The following is a 17,965-nucleotide window of genomic DNA, read 5'->3' as shown; positions in this document are numbered from 1 at the left end:
TGAGTTGTTAAAATCAGAGGGGGGGGGGGAAATCATCTGTGGTAAACATGAAGCATTCTGGTTGTAACTTGATTTAATCAGAAAATGCTACACAGTGAAGGCAACATACTGTTGGCAAGAGTTAATATTGTCTTGATTTAGTAAGCTAAAGAGCCACAGTGATTAACAACATTATGTACATAAAACATACAGTAGTATCAACACTGTACAAGTCCCATTGAAAGCTGGGAGATATATAAGAGTGACACTGTACAAAAATGTTTCAGGCCTGGGTGCAATTCAGAAACATTCAACCTATTTTACTTGATAAGATATGACCCACTTTTATGAAGCTTTTAAATATCTGGGGGGGGGGGGCACACTCCCTGAAGTGAACTCAGGCCTGTTTTATCTCTTCATGGGAATGAATATTTCCAGTTCTTTAAAAAAATTACAAGTTGTAAAACACTGTATACAAGTACAAAACCAGAATGTGCAGAGGAACCCGTCAATGAAGAACTTGTAACCTTCACAGTCGTCAGCATTAGTTTGATTACACAAAAAACATATCTCTCGTAAAGAAAAGAAAAAAAAACATAATTGGGTCAAAGTTTTAAAGTACCCCTCTCAAGAAGTAAAATGTGGTTTTTCTATGATGTCTCCATCTTCAGATTACAATTAAATTCAAGCAAAACGGGAAAGTTCAATAAATTCATTGGACTTTTGAGAGTAAATAATGTGCATAAAACACAAAAAATATAAATACTATCAAATTAATCTGCATTACAGGCAATTATGGATTGGCAAATTATCAAACATACTCTGTGGCTGTTTTGAGAAGAAACATTCAAGTCTCTTTTCAGCAGCTGCTAACTATTAAGTGAAGTGGTTGTGTTTGTTAGCTAGCCATCAGTGCTTCAACAACACGAGAGCCAGAGTTTGACACAGATTTAAATCAGCCACCAGAGATGTTACAACACTTGTTGCTCTTCTTGGTCCTTGAAGCAGCATCTACTGTATTAGTGTCTCAAAGAAACAGTGAAATGTGCCTTAGATTGAGGCTGCTTGCTTGGCTAGTATAGGCTAGTGTTGCTACTTTGAAATATTTTGGGCCATTATTTCAGATTCTCTCTACAGATATCCTCTCTGTAGAAATCCTGTGGAAATATAGGGCTCATTTTGGCAACATGAGAAGCACAAGTAGTTTTTATAGCATTTACACAGGCACAAATGCTGGGAGGGAGGGAAAATAGATTTTCAGTTCCTTTAAAGCCACAGCCTCATGGGGAACAAGTCTAGTCATAGCGTCAGCAGAGAAAAAACTGTTTGAAGCAGTAAACGTTACTGAAATTAGACTGTGGGAAAAGTCCATGTTTCAGTGCAGATTTCACACTGAATATTCTGGAATGAGCAGAGCTGACTGATGCCTTTCTCTGAACAAATCTTTGATGACGGCAGAGCCAAATTATTAAATAATAATAATCTATTGTTCCTGTGAAACAACAGCATTTAAAAGAAGACAGAAAATGTGATTTAGTTTAGTTTCATATTAGGTTTGATTTAAGATGTGCCTGTGTAAAAGCTGCCTTTCTTTGTGTTTCACTCCGCCTCAGAAAAGGGTGCACTGGAGTTAGACTCAACAACATTAAGGCCACCGGACATCCGACAGTAAGACTCATACTGCATGTATAAATTATCAATCTCTATACAGCTACTGTGTACAGTTTGAGGCTCCATACAAACATTGTAATGATGTAACTAAATAAGACTGGAAGTTTGGTTGAGGAAAGTATCTGCATTTAGCTGCTCAGTCAGTGCACGTTCACCAACAGTTCATAGTTAAGTTGCTCCTCCTCTGAAACTTTAATGATGCATTTACTAAAACCTGACCTGCTGATCAGCATTAGTGACGCGCAGCAGCACAGCATGCCTGCAGTTCACCTTGATATGGTCACACCTGCTGTGCCTTTTAGAGTTTAGAGTGGTTTCTATGCGAGTGCAGTCAGATGGAGTGATGAGAGGATAGATGGTTTAAGAGCTTACAGCTTCCTGAAAACTTGATCAACAGTCCAGCTACTTGATTCCACTTTACTGTCTTAAAAGTTCACTGAACTTTGATTATGATATATTAAGTTTTAGAAAATATATTTTGTAATTTTTGTCCTATTGGTGCAGGACAACACAGGAAACACAGGGATCTAAAGCGGAAGGGAGTTCATGCTGTCCTGCATGACTCCTTCCATCGAGGTCACTGATGACTAAATTTACTGAAAATAAATAATTTCCTCTAACTGCTGCACATTTAAACAGAAGCATGTCATCCTTTAAGATGCTAAAGCAGACTAAAAACTCTCACTACTTCAATTTCCAACTTGTCCATCAACAAGTTAAATATTTTGGCCCGTGCTAAAGTGCTACACTAGCTGCTCTCTTGTCTGTGTCTGATGATAAGAGATGTTTGAATGTCTTAATTTGTAGAAAATGTAGTGATGTCAAACAAAGGTCAGATTGATGCAGACCTTTTTTCCTAACTGTAAAGAAGATAAATCAAAAGCACTGAATGTTCATGCATGTGGTCCATTTTTAGCAGCAAACACTGTCAAGATAAGTTTTTTGGGGGGGGGGGGTATTTTGGAGTCTGATGTCAGATTGTTTGAAGCAGCAGTGTGGGACTCCTTCAAGTAGGGTTGGAGGAGCATCGCTGCAGGAGCAGGGCGTGGCAGGTGTCACAGACTCTGACTGGTTTTGGAGAAGCAGGCAGAGGAAGCTCATTGTCTGAGCAGCTGTTACAGAAAATCTCCCCACAGTTCCTACAGTGGTGCTGGAGACAGAGACACAGATAGAAACAGATAAGATAGAACGTAAAATCGATGTAGAAAGGATATGAGCTTATACCTCAGAAACAAATACAGAGCCCTAGTTTTAACCATGTCGAGTTTTTTTTTTAAACTGATTTAATTTGATCACTGACCTTTCGTCTTGAGATGGAAAACTCCTTTTCACACAACTTGCAGTGGCTGGCATCCTTGTCCTTCAACCAAACCTGACCCCCCTGCAACAACATGAAAAAGTTCATCTCAGTTCCACCCAAACTCTACATTACACACATTATAAGCTATCACTAGATACTATGTACAGTATCTAGATCTTATCCAATACCATATTTAACAGATCTAGAAGATCTAGATTCAACACATCCTGCTATTTTTATCTGATGAGCTACAGTTTTACCTGAAGAGCTTTGTTGGCTTCTTTGATGTCCTCAATCTTCATTTTGGATCTGATTGTGAAAAGAAGTGAGCAAGGTAAATAAAATAAATGAAATCAACCACCATAGGTCATCAACCCCTTTTCATCTTAACTTCTTACTAAATCATTAAAAAAAACAGCAAAGGTTTATTTTTTGTTTCATTTTACAGGAGCTTGTTTGTCTTTCTCATGAACAGTAATTTGTTTATTTGCAGGAATGCTAATTATGTGTGAATTGTTGGACAGGAGGGCGGGTATTTATGAGTCTAATGTCAGATTGTTTGAAGCAGCAAACATACAAAAACATAAATACTAAAAACATACACTGACATGGTCCTCTCTGATCTTAACACTTTTGAGAATTTAAGTTAAAATATTTTTTTCAAGCTGAAATAAACATGATAATGAAAATTAGTGTATTGCTGTCAGAATATATATTGGGTTTTTGCATTTGTGTGACTCCAAAAGTTGAACAGGAATCCTACATTAGACATTTGATTTCAGAGTCTGTCCTTTGAAACTGTGAATGTAAGCTGGACTGCTGCAGTACAAAAACAGCATTTATTAATTAAGGCACACATACTCGCTGAGTTTGGAGCCTAGCTCCTCGAGAGCTTGTTCTTGGTCTTCACAGATTGTCTTCAACTGAATGTTTTCATCCTGGAGGCGATGGAACTCCTGGAAAAATAATAAACACAAAACAGATGACATGCATAAAATCAGATCATATTTTGCATTGAGCAGAATGTGCTGTATGTATGCTTTCTGTCTATTGACCTTTTTTAGCCCGTTAATCTGCATTGCCTCTGCGCTGAGCTGGGTCACCGTATCTCTCTCTCTGTGCAGATCATTCTGTAACGTCTGCCTCCACTCCCTCTCTATCTTCAGGTCCGTCTCCAGCTGCTGGCTACAGGAAAAACATCACCAACATGTGCATACAACATCAAAACAAAGTAACAATGAGACATGATCTATTGTTCCAAGGTTCACGAATTAAGACCATGAGAAGTTTTAGTAAAAGGCTAAAGCTTTAAATATGATGTGTTTGCAGCATATTTAGGTTAGCATTCATGAATGTGTGTAAATGGGTCAGTGTTTGTCTGCATGCGTTATGCTTACAGTTGTCTTTCTCTGTGTTCAATCTGCCGCTGCAGGCTGTCGGCCTTGTTGGCAAAGTCCAACTTGAAACGTCTGGTTCCCTCTTCGGCCGAGGTGCGGTGCCTCTCTGCCTCCTGTAATCTGCACCATTATAACCAGGGACAAACTCAGGACCATGGAGAGAAAAAACTGAGGGGGAATGGCAGGGAATAAAATAACAGAGAGGGGCGGCAGGGAGGATGATGGTTAAGGAGGGATGATGGAGGAGAGATGGCTGAGGGTAAACGAAGAGGGGTGATAATATTGTAATTTGCACTATTACAACACCAGAGAGTGAAACTTAAAAGAGTGCAACCAAGGATGAGGTTTGAGTTGGGGGGCTGTCAAAACAGCGAACAGTAAGGAGTACAGAGGGCTGTTGAGTCAAAATAAATATCTGTGCTGATACAATGAGGGACGACGTCTTAAAGCAAAATGAATGGACAAGAAACAAAGAGGATAGCTAACCAAATGCAGTGTGCAACTCACTCAGATGGAGTGAACTGGTGGGTAGCATTACCATGTTTTCTTTCTTCTTTTGTTTTGTTTTGTTTTTTTCCTGAGTTTGAAAAACATGAATATTCATGACTGTGAGAAATCATGAAATAAAATGTACCTGTGTTTAACTACACAGAACGTTGCCACAGACTCAAACCACAGGCAGCACTTTCAAAACATCTAACTTTATTTGATCACGGTGGTAAAAGACAGTAGTTGTGAGTTTTAAACAGCTGTACTGAGTGTTCATTCTTCTACAAATTGAATTGAGTTACAGTACTATGAACATGGAGTTAGAATATGTAGAATGATCACTTCCTGATCTATCACAAATTTCAATAAATATGCCAAGACGACGACACACAATAACACATTCAACGTCCCTTGACAGAATCTCCAGATTTTAACAGCGGTGTAACTACAATAAATCTAAACTGGGCTCAGCTGTCTGTTTGAGAGAAAAGCAAGTGAATCAAGCTAAAGCTGCAGATCTCACTGAGCTGTTTATATCTGCAAAACTTTGTCACAACCTTATAATTCTCAGCTAAGGTGAACCTTTCAGGAGGATGAAGAGCAAAGAGGAGACAGGATCATCACAGCCACAGGGGCAGGTGAGGAGGTGAGACACATGCAGAGCAAACTGGCAACAAATTAAAGCAGTAGGCTGCACAAGACACGCAGGCAGCTGTGCGCGATTATAGTTTTTGTGTTACTGCTACTTCTTCAGACCTACACAGCATTTCCCCTGTAATATTAAAATCATGACAGATAGCAAACATTCAGCTGACCCAACTTTGCTCATCGGTGGCTCTGGTTCCTCGGTAGTTGTGGTATGAGCGGGGAAGCCCACTGTACACATTCTAACTCGATGTGAAGGAAAACAATAGGAAGGACGGTAGGACACTATAATTACACCTCAGAGCCCAAACCAGCCTGAATTTCATCTTAATCTCAGTGTTACTGCATATAAACTGACTACTGGAGACAGGAATAATGTGTAGTGTGTCCATGTATGCGTGTGTGTACGCCAAAGCATGTGAGAATAGATGGAGTAGAAGTAGTGTATGATTAATTCAGCATCTATTAAAGTATAACTGATGTAATATTCAGACAGTTCTAAACACAGCTGCTGCTGATGATGCTCAAAGAGAAAAGGACATTCAGAGGAAACTTATCTTCATTCAACAGCTGTTAAAAGTTATCTGTCTGTAATTTAACCAAAGATCATGAAACCTGTTGCAGTGGTCTGTATGAATCGCAGCACTCTGCTGATGATAATGTTTCAGTTACTGAGGAAACAAACCATTGGTTCCAGTTTCTCCTGATTCTCTAGCTGCTCTCAGCCTGTAAAACCGTCTGAATATTGTGTGCAAATAAAACAGGAATGTTCCATTAAGTTGAGTCCACTTATTCACTCTGTCGTAAGCAGCAGTGTGTCTGCAAGCGTGCATATGTGCATGTTTGTCCTCAGAAAGAGATGTCCTTGACTAGCTTGTACTGGTGCTCCGTGTCTGTGCTGGCACACTTTACAAATGACATAGCAAGCGTTCTGGTCTGACTTAACAGATCCTTATCACTGCACACAGGAGCAGGAGTAAAATAAGGGGGGGGGGGAATGAAGAAACAGGGAGGTTTCAAGGGAGCAAAAATGGATGAATGAATGAATGATTGAATGGATGGTTTAAAAGAGATAAACAGAAGGGAGGAAGGAGGAAAGAAAGGAAGGGAGGAAGAAAGGATGTCAATACATCAGTATTCTAAGTGGCCCCGGTTACACTGAACACTTTGAGTGATTTTATTCATCACAAACACAGCAGTGAGTTTAATGAAAGGTAATAACACAGAGAAATCTGATTTCAGGTTTGTAGGTTCACACTGTCATCAGATCTCTACAGTCTGGATATATTTCACTTCACAATGAGCGTATGAGTGATGTGAAGATGTGCAGAGGAAAAGCAGGGAAAGGTAATGTGGTGAACAGATAGATGAATGTAACCATAGTGGACATAAACTGGCATTTTCAGGTACACCTGCAGGAGGTTCACTACTTAAATCCCTGGGACGTTAAGTTATACTCTGAGGGGATATTTATTTCTGATTAGCTATTAATCCATTTTATTTTAGTTGTTGGCTCTAATCAGAACATTCAACACAGCTTAATTTGATCTAACAGATCACAAAACTCCCGCTGAATATAACACCTGTAACCGGGGTCTGTATCCTACCAGCCTACATAAACATTTAGAGCAGCAAAAAAAACATTCACAACCAATCACAAACAGGATGGAACAGATTTAAACCAATGGGCGAGGTGAGGGGAGGGATGGGCTGTGTGGACTTGGAACTGATGGGGTGAGGAGGGATCATAAGGCGTCAATGAACCAGCACACAGTTACGAGCTTCAATCATGACTGATGCAGGTATGGAGCACTGATACACTGAAGGTGTAACAGTGACCTAGAAAACGTATCATGCATGAAAACGTCTGCTGCAGACTTGATTAGACATGGTAAGTTATGCTTTGTAGGGTTACCCACAGGAAGTTAAGAAGAGGTGGTAAGCTACACAGAAGCATATCATTTTGTGATCAATTTAAGTCTTTGACAGCCTGAACACACACATGTATATGGTAGTGGCTGTGTGACAAAATGCCTCTGCTCTTTTTTCCATTAAAGTTGATTTTATTTCTGTGTATTCATTCATTTTCAGTGATGTTAAAGAAGGTGTTCTCTTTGCAGGTGATTTTAAGAATATTTTAGGTCATTTTAGTTTAATCTATAAAATTTCATCTGTAGACCAAAACTAGCCATAATTTATCACTGTCATGTATCTCAAAATGTTCCCTGCTTCATAAACCTAACCTCAGCTCCTCCAGGGGCTGAGACCATTTAAAAAAACATTTTTAAAGAGATTATTTTTGGGCTTTTGCCATTATTTTTGATGCAGCAGAGAGGTCGACAGGAAATAGGGAGAAAGAGAGGGGAGTGACCTGCAGCATAGGTCCTTTGCCGGAATCAAACCAGGTATGCTGCCGTTATGTGGCATGCACGGTAACCAAGGCGCCCTGAGACCATATTTCAACTCCTTCAGCTCATGAAACCCTTTAAATCCTTGCCAACAATTCACAGCTAAAAGGGTTTTTATGTTTCCCAAAATGTTTGGCATTTTGGAGATAGATTTTCACTTCATCTCCAAATGTGTTCTTAAACTTATTATTAGACACACTGTCCAAGCTTTAACTGTATCTATTTGCTGTGTATAGGCACCACATTTTCTCACAGCAGTTGGACTGCCTCCGCTAACGTCTTTTGTTCAATAAAAGCGTAGGAGGGAAGAGGAGCAGAGGAGCCGTTTCACATAACAAAGTCCACATATTTGATGATTGAGGCTATTGTTCAAACTGTCATCTGGTTACTAAATTGATCACATAAGATGAGGGAACTGTGGGATCTGTGGATGACTTGATGTTACACTACAAGTTACACTGATAAACACCACAATCAAATCACTTCAGTACATCATTTTTTACTGTTGAGATATTTGTGTTAGAGTAAAAACAAAGGCTTACCACCTCCTGACCTATATCCTAGAGTAAAAACCTGAGTACCAAATCATTTTCTCCATGTTGCCCCCCAGCTCTCTGCAGAACATGAATAATTGTGTACTTTTAGCTCATTTTTACAGTGTCTCCTGACCTGACTGTCCCAAAGAGTGATTCATTTCTCCTCAGTGGGACTATATATTTTCAGGTAAACCTGAGAAAAACTGCGATTTGAGGGTTTTACAGCAGAGAACTTGAGGAGACATGAGGGAGAAAGTGATCTTCCTCTTTTGATTAATATGAGCCTTGCCTTCTCAGACAGTGAATCTCACCTTTGCTCCAGCTGCTTCATGGTGGCAGTGATCTGATTGGTCTTCTCCTCCAGACGAGTGATCACATCGTTCTTCTTCTTCATCTCATCATCGGATGACTGAGAAACATAAGTAGTAAATGTAACTACATTTCCACCTCATTCATTTTTATCGTGTAGATGATATAAATATGTGTGAAGCTGCATGTGTGTGTCTGTACCTGCATCTTCTGGTACATCTCCACATTGATGGCTTTCACCTCATCCAGCTGATTTCTGAGACCAATCAGCGTGTCCTGAGGATCGAAAGGAAAATCTTCAGTTGTTGTGATCCAGTATTACTGGTTCTGCCCATGCTGTCATGTGGCTGCTTCTGTTGTATTACAGCGCTTTCACTGTAAATTTATCATGCTCCTTTTCCTTTATTTTTTCATTGGCCCTTTGATTCTTTAATTATTAATTCATCACAGGGCTTTATTTATTTATCTGTGTACTGACGTATCCACTCATTTATTCATTCAATGACTGTCAGAACAAGATTAAACTGAGGACTACATGCACACTGATTTGTGTCGGTTATATAAAGCAAAGTACTATGAGAGTTGAACAAACTGTGTGTATCATCATACGAAACAAATATTCCCATGTTAAACCCACAATATTCAATCTGATTGACCTGAGGCTGCTGTTGACAATGATCCCAGCAGCCTCCATACAAAGCTGTGATGCCGATGACGCCATGGCAGTTACTGTATCTCACAGCTTGGGTACAAATATCAGTTGGTGGTGTTCATGTTGCAGAGTTCACAGGTTGATGGTGAAAAGCCTGACACTGACAGGAATACTAAAGCGACAGGCACAGAGAGTACACGCAGCTCCATGTGAGCCTTATTTTTAGCTTTAGTGCCCCTAAAGGAGCTTGTTGTACTGTCTATATCATCTGAATGTTTTGAGATTGTATTAAATCAGTAACTCACTGTGGATATGTTAATGAGCATTTCCATTTGTGTAAAATCAGTTCTTAAAATATTTTGTAAATAAATCAAATGGTCAAAAGGGACGACAGAAAAAAAGATGCATAAAAGTGTGTGTTGACCTGTTTTTCATGAATATCTTTCTCAAGAAGTTTCATGGCCAGCTCCATTTCCTGCTTCATTGACACCTGGACCACCAACTCATTCTCAACATCCTAAAGTAAACCACATCCATACATTTATTATACAATTACACACAAATAGATACCATGCATATTTATTTACATATTTTAGACAAAGAGTGTTACAGTCTGACCTGTCTGAGCTGACACTCCTCCTTCAGTTGTCTTCGAGCCTCGTTGTACATCTCATCCAAACCCTGGCGAGACTGTTTGTAGGTGTCTCTCTCCACTGACACATCACCTTGGGTTACCTGGAGTAAATATCAACAATAAAGAGAATATATGAGCCACAAAATGCATCAGTTTTATCATTTTGTGACATGTGGTGCTGACATCGAGTTTTAAATCCACAGTTGTCATGTCAGTTTTGGCTCAAATATGGGCTGCAGCTCCAACTTTATTGATAAACAATGTTTCTCTGTATTTTGAGAGAGGAATATCATTGTGTGATTGTATGTATGTGCAACAGTGTACCTCTAAATGTTGTTGTGTCTTCTGTAGAATAAGACTGTTTTCACTCCTCAGCTGCTGGTTTTCTTCTTGCAGTTTGATGATGTTGTTCTTGGCGATGGCTAACTACACACACAAAAACATGTGGACATTCATAAAGAGGGAGAATATCTCAGGTGATTAATCAAATCAGTATCAGCAGGTGAATGTAAATTATAATGTTATCATTTAATGAATAGTTCAACATAACAAACGCACTTTAGTCAGGCAGTAGAAATATAGCTTACAGCAGCAGTCCAGTCATAAAATCATGAGGACAGTGACACATTGTTGTTATGTTGGTTCTGTATTCCAGCATACTTCAATAGTTGAAATAAGAAAGGCATCTAATGTATTATACTTATATTGTCTCACCTCTTCGATTAGTTTAGAGTTGGACTTCTCCAGAGAGTCCACTCTGCCCTGAAGACCATGAACTGTGGAGCTGAACATGCAGAGAATTATCTATATATCAACATTTGTTAATTTGGCTGACTTTCTGAATTCATACGGGTAACATTTCATTCAAAATTAGTAACAATGAGATTGGACTTAAGAAATGTGTTACAATTCACAGCTAAGGTGTTAAAACTTAAACAGAACTTTCCTTTCCAAAATAAAAAATGTATTTGTGTGCTGTTATGTTTATGATATGTCATGATTGAATTTGCAACCGTCTCATCAGACCTTAATCTGATGGCCACAGTGCTGTAACAATAGCGCCACAGTTAGCTTAGCCTATGTTCAGAAAGGACACTGCTTATACAGTGACTGAAAATGTGACTTAATGTCATGTCACACAAGAGCAAACTGGGTTTTTTTAGCTTTATCTCAAGTACAGATGTTTCAAAGGCAGCAGTTTAATCCAAGTTTATGAATGATGAAGGTGGGTGAGTTCATTAAAAATAAACATTACCATATCAGCAATGTATTTGTAAGAAGAAGAACATTTGACAGATAATCTGTTTTTGAATGTGTCACAGAGGATGGAGTTGCACTTCTGAAACAACCAGAGTGGTTCAAACGCAAAGTAACTGATTTAAAAAAGTTGGGCCTATTTTTAACATGCAACCAGCCATACACAGAGTCTGCCTCGGAGTGAAACCATCATAAACAGCATGTGAAAATGAAAGGCAGACTTAATCCACCACTGTTTCTTCTCTAAAAACACAGCATTTGAAACAAAGGGCTTCCTTTCTTAGAACCATTATAACCAGGAAGTCTGGGGAAACCATACAGACCGGTCTGTTTCCAATCAAAAACAAATGTCTTACTTGAGTTGTCTGTTCAGTTCCTCTACATAGTTCTTCTGATCCAAGATGGATGCTATCTGGCTATTCCTGTTGTCATGGAAACAGACATAAAAACAGCTCTGCATCACATTTGGAGGGGGCTTAAAAGATACTACTGTGTAAAACAGTGGAGAGACAATGAAAGACTTTACCTCTCTTCACTCCTGTAATCATCAATGTCGTTCTTCAAGTACATTGAGAAGTCAATGACCCCAACCTAAAAGAATAAAAATAAGAAACTGTGTGAAAACTAAGCTAATATAATTCACTGAGGGAGAACAGACTGGGAAACAAAGATTGTGCAACCATTCATTTGGGTCAACAGGTAAAAGCTATGGCAACCTAACAGGTATGTTTACAATCATTTAAGTGTTTGGTTCCACTAATTAAACGTCAGACAAAGGCAACAAAACCGTCATTTAAATACACGAAAGCGATATAAAGCAATTAATATCTAATAAGCTAATATTTAATCCTAATGCTACTGTGTCTGCATTAGCACAAGTAAGTTATTTCTGCTGACTGCACACATTTAGAGCAAACTAACAACAGAGTAAAGAATTATTTGAGAGTGAAGAGTTTTGGCATTAAAATTACAATCTGTGTGGCTCTATAACCTTAATGCAATCTGTCTGACCTCGTAATCAGAATATGAGTGGATCTGAACAAACATAATTCCAGATGACTTCACATTACAAATGCATGTCAGCCACATGCAGTCATGTGTGAATACAGAAATGTGTTTGCACTCAGGACAAAGTCTCCACTCGTGGAATAGAAACATGACACCACAGTGTCTGCTCTCCATCTGCCTGATGCCAAGATAATGAACAAAATAGACAATTTTTATCTGCACTGATGCTTCCCGAAACTAAAATCAATGAAGACCAGAACTGTTTTATGTCAATGGTGAAGTGGGCACAGGAAGTAGAGTTAGGCTCTTTTTTTAATGACATAAGACCAATTTCCTCCCTTTTGTTGAGTATGATGCAAGCAGACAATGAGTTCTAATCACAGTGAGGACAGAGTGAAGAGCTGTAAAAACAGCCACATGCTCAGGTCTTCGTGTTTGAGTCAAGTGGCAGAATACCATTTCAGTGTGGCGGTTACCTGAGAGTCCAGGTCTTCCCCTTTGACACACAGGTTGGCATCGATGACGTTCAGGCCCACCAGCAGGCCCACGATCACTGCACCCTCCTCCTCCAGCATCAGAGATGAATTCTCATAGAAATCACTGCAGAAGAAGACACAAAGGATTCTCTATCACTGCAAGGATTTACAACTATCAAGCAAACAGAAGTTACTTAGATTTTGTAGCTCTAGAGGGTTATTAGTTTTTCAGAGGACTGGCTGTATTTAATGAATATTTGGGTAATTATGGGGTTTAAACATTTATACTCTCTAAAACAGGTTGACTTTATCTTGGCTATACAACTCATTTCTGTGTGAGAGTCCAATTGTATGTGTTTGTACCTGAGCAAGTCTTTTCTGGTGATGAGGAGTCGCAGATAGTCGGCCAGCCGCTTCTGCATGAGAGCCAGACGCAGCCAAGCCCTGGCCCTTCCTAACGGTGTCCTAAGTAAAAAAAAAAAAAAAAAAACACGCACACATATCAGTTGTATTTTTAGGAGATGGCACAGACACATAATGGAATTCTTTTTTTTTGCCACCTATGTCATTTGTCTGTTTATTTTACTGTCTGTAAAAACTGAACAACTGCATAAATGTCTTAATTTTATACAAATATTCTGGATTTCAGTCTGAGCAAGGTATTGACTCTACATTTTATTGTTTATTGTTTGGTTTTACCTGAACAACAACAACAACAACAACAATTAGCCATCAAAATTAAATGTGTTCGAGAGGGAACAGGTCATTTTATTTTATGCATGACATTTTTTTATTTAAGGCATGATAATAACATTTTCAAAAGATTTTGAACTTGAATTTGAGAATGTTGAACTGTGTATTAGCCGAATATTAAATATACTCTTGAAAAAAGTTGGGATAGGTACAGTTTGCACTGCCCTGTATCTAACCCTTGGGTCCATACTTCGTGTTGCAAAAGTGCAGCTCTGCTACATGTCTGTTGGTCTGACTCAGCACCACCAAAGGAAATCAACTCCGTATAAATAACTGTTCCTCATTTTGCTGCACCAGATGAGAACTGAATACTACTAACTTGCTTTGTTGACCAGAGGGACTGCTCTTTGAATGACTGATAACGGAATGCTGAAGTTATATATGACACAGGAATAGAGTTTTAGCAAAAGTTTGATTACTACAGCTGCTAGAGGACACATAACCTGAACATTAATCCTATATAAGATGCACAACTAAAGCTGGAATTAGGTTTCTCTGAGGATACAAATGTCTCTGCAAACCTATGCAAAGAAGGGTGTCATGGGTAACTGTAGGTCTCTAAGGCAAGCAGAGGAGCCAAAGTGTACACCCTCCAAATCTCAATAATACATGTTGTGGACCTGCACTTTAGGCAAGTTAACTGGTAATTAATATAAACTTATTACATGCAAGGAACAGCCACAGGACTGTCTCCGAGCAGCGTTAGCCTACATGCAGCCCAGACACTTTTCAGACACACTTCTCTTAATGTATTGAAATTGTTTTTAGAAAGAAATAATGGAACTTTTATTCTGCTGATAATTTGACAGTTGTATTCATAAACAAAAATACCAATAACACAATCAGTCAGACACCTGCAACAGAAATATTACTGCACCATCAGCAACTCAAGCTACATATTACCCAAAAACGTATAATGACTAATTTAAAGTTAAATTTTAAGCTGTAATTTCTTGTCAAATCATAGTGTGGCATCTAACATGTATCTAACAGTTTCTACTGTGTGAAAAAAAATGTAATAAAGAAGAAGATAAATGAAGAAAAGGCAGAAGTGAGGCAGCAGGGAGAGGAAAGGTGAAGTGAAAGTAAATGACACTCAGGTACTTCCCTGCTCTGGCTCAGGTTACATTGTGTGTGAGGTTGTGCTGTGTCTCATGTTCCTACAGTACGATGTTAGCTTAATTCATGTGTGAGCACGTGTGTAAATAAATGTATTCCTTACTTAAGTCCAGGCAGGTCTCGTACTGAGACCGAGATCTCTGCTGCTTCAGGACACAGCTTTTCCACCAGCTCCAGAGGACCCCACAGAGACTTATTAAAGCCCAGGAAGGACTTCTTCACTGGAGAGAGACGAGAGAAAAAGAGCCTTCTCAGTCAGACAAAAAACAAAAAAAAATGTAGGAATGTCATCTTCTCTGAGAGAGGAGCAGGAATTCTCCAGATTAAACATTTTTGAATAAGTAGGGAGGATGCAGATAGATCCACAGCGGACAGCATTTAAAACCCTCTCAGCCGCTCACCTCTAAGGCCATGTTTGAGACAGTGCTCCATCACGACGAAGAACTGCTGCAGAGGTGGGTAGTCTGAGTCCAGCGTTCTTCCAAAGCTCAGAGCCGACTCGATCAGCCCTTTGATACTCAGCTTGGCCATGTTCAGGAGGTTGGCTCGCTCCATAGCCATCGGGTCTCGCAGGGCTGTGGGACGAGAGCCATACACAAGATCTGTTCACTGGTGTACTGTAGCTGCTGCGTTAATGCAGACGTTATAATATGCCAGCGGAGCACATTGTACATCCATGAGATGAATGTATGGACAAGTTCAGCTCACAGAAACAAGGGGGTAAGGCATACATTGACAGAGCAGCGGGGAAGGCACACAGACACTCAAAGTGATTCTTCATGGACGTCAGAATGCTCAGTAGCAAGGTACCGAGTCACTGTGCAACTGATCAAAATGTGAAAGTACAACGTCAAATAACCAAGAAGAAAGCCATAACTCTGTGGACATGTTTAGCACACCAGTTGTTTGTCTGTGAAACTGAAGACTCACAACCCAGCACAACATCAACAAAGGAGAAAAGCCTGGCACAGTACTTAGAATACCTGAGTCAGGATTCAAAGGGTGGTCACAATGTAATTGTCAATGTTTATACTATTCTATACTATGAGCTTTTTTCTTCTTTCTATAAAAAGAAAGATCAACATCACTGCCAGTCCAGTCATTAAACCATACAAACATGCAGAGTCTCCTATCTGAGGGGTGAAAAACTGAGTAAGTCAGGTGAATGTCTTGCTTTCACATTAAATTAATTGTCAATTTGAATTTGTAAAACAAAAAGCAGCTTCTTGGTTGATTTTATTATTTTTATTGTTTTACCATGTGTCCTGGCTACACAGCATTTATAACTTTTTCATTATCTACATTTGACCTAAAAAGCAAACACTGTATTTAATATTTTTATTCTTCTTTAGGGGCCTGGGTTTATGAGCTCCCACAGAGGTGTGCCCCGCACGTGGACGTCCTTCAGGGTTAATGTGTAGCTAAACAACAAGGAGCACGAAAAAATGTCAGGTGAAAATGTACACAGGCGTTGACTCGCATTGTGGAGGAGCTTCTTATCTCCAGCAGGTTGGCCCAGAGGCAGAGACGATGACAGATCAACAGGAAACATCTTGGGGGCTGGGTGACTGTTAGATGCCCTTGGGCAGTGGGCCCTGAGGATACTCAGGGGAAAAACAGTAACCATTTGACCAGTTGTATCATCATGTGACCATTGAAGCACTGTCATAACACCAACAAGAAAGAGAGACACAAGGTTTTTTCTAAACATTTGCATCAGTACAGCACGTGATGCTTGAGGCAGTGAAGTGTGGTGGTATAAAACACAGCAGCACAGCTACAGCAACACTAACAGATGATGATGCACCATCAAAGCATGAGAGCAGCACTGATCTATGCAAAATCAATTGGCCACACACAGACAGGGGGTGCTGAGATAACATTGGACAGGGGAGAGAGAGAGAGAGAAAAAGAGAAAGAGAGAAAGAGAGAGAGAGAGAGAGAGAGAGAGAGAGAGAGAGAGAGAGAGAGAGAGAGAGGAGGAGGAGGAGGAGGAGGATGAGGAGAGAGAAGTCTGTCACACTTATGCACACCTGCTTAAACTATTTACCGTTCTCCAATTAGCAACTAACTGAATAATTGATTGTTTGTGAACACCTCAGGGGAAATCCTCTCGTGTATAGAGCCTGACAAGCACAGGGTTAGGTGGCATTTCCTCCCTCAAGCAATCAGATGCTGGCTGCTATCAGTCCTGTTATTATCAACCACCTACATATGGGATATACTCTACCTTGGACGGTCCATTCTCCAGGCAGAGACGTCCTGTGCTCCGACACTTTGGGCAGGACGTGAATGCTCCCAGAAATGGTCTCAGATGCTTTCCTGGCTAAAGCGAAGATAGGAGCCTGCCATCGCCCGTCTCCTCCTCCTCCACCACCACCTCCTCTCGCTGTACTGTTTGCTTTCTCCACAGCACTGGATTTCTCCTCTTGCAGCCTCAGTATCCCAAACACCTGAGCTTTCTCTTTGCTGCTGTCCGCTTCAGCTAGAGCCAGGTCGTGCTCTGCCTGCGATGCCATGTTCACGTACCTCTGGACTGATTACAGCTAGTGAGCGCTGGTCGGTGCCAAAACAGCCAGATTCACACGGGTTGCGAACCGTTAACGAGCTAGCTTGGGTGTGTGATTCACCCGGCGACCACCGTGACAATAGCATAAAATACCTGTAATACCACCGGCCCAAACAAGTGCAAGTCCCGCTGGTGTCAAAAACCGACCGTCGTACCGTCCTCGGAGTGGAAAGCGTCGCTAGGCGGCGGCTACATGGTGACTGTTAGCACCGCAGCTGCTCATGAAATCTGTCTATACCGTACATCGTAGTGTTGTTGTAGAGATTTGTTTACAGGCAGCAGACGTAACCGATAGTTGGCTTCTGACGGGTCCCGCTGCACCCTGCGGAGGGGCGGTGTCAAAAGGCTGCTCACAAGACACACACAAAAGGCTGCACGACGTAATGATTTCAGCGGCCGCGGCGTCGCTGAGCTGCTGCCCCCTGCTGCTAGAAGTGAGAACTGCACCACTGCGTTTGTGTAGGGGGAGCAGAGAGGCATGGATACAGAGCAGCCGGAGAGAGCTATTTTCAGATATGCATGAAGAGAAAAGCAAAGAAAAAAACAAAGAAAACAGTCAAACGTATACTGTTAGTGTCAGGGCTGCAGCCACCACTGAGGACATTCAGTGATATCTATGGTAATTTGGAGGGAGAGAGGGGCTTATAATTACATGAAGAGAGGTTATGTTCAATGATAAGACACATAGATATTACACTTGTTTTTAGGCTAAGTCTGATATGTTACACTTGATCTTACCTATTGGGCAACTCGCAGACCCCAG

General features: G+C 40.3%; 1 protein-coding gene across 1 annotated transcript; it reads right to left on the bottom strand.

Annotated features, from left to right (window-relative positions):
* Positions 1–64: 64 nt before the first annotated feature.
* On the bottom strand, positions 65–17,510 carry rufy2 (RUN and FYVE domain containing 2). The gene is made up of 19 exons (XM_053318059.1): positions 16,864–17,510; positions 15,035–15,208; positions 14,737–14,854; positions 13,125–13,226; positions 12,762–12,885; positions 11,804–11,868; positions 11,634–11,699; positions 10,735–10,804; positions 10,345–10,446; positions 10,005–10,121; positions 9,811–9,903; positions 8,936–9,010; positions 8,737–8,834; positions 4,348–4,467; positions 4,006–4,135; positions 3,812–3,906; positions 3,211–3,259; positions 2,951–3,031; positions 65–2,800 (listed from the first exon to the last, which is right to left on the bottom strand). Exons 1-19 carry the CDS (start codon positions 17,150–17,152, stop codon positions 2,657–2,659), a joined length of 2,112 nt encoding a protein of 703 aa, XP_053174034.1. The 5' UTR covers positions 17,153–17,510; the 3' UTR covers positions 65–2,656.
* Between the last annotated feature and the right edge of the window lie 455 nt (positions 17,511–17,965).

Source organism: Scomber japonicus, chromosome 1 (genome assembly GCF_027409825.1).
Source record: "Scomber japonicus isolate fScoJap1 chromosome 1, fScoJap1.pri, whole genome shotgun sequence".
Lineage (NCBI taxonomy): Eukaryota > Metazoa > Chordata > Actinopteri > Scombriformes > Scombridae > Scomber > Scomber japonicus.
This window is presented reverse-complemented; position numbering and strand designations above follow the sequence as displayed.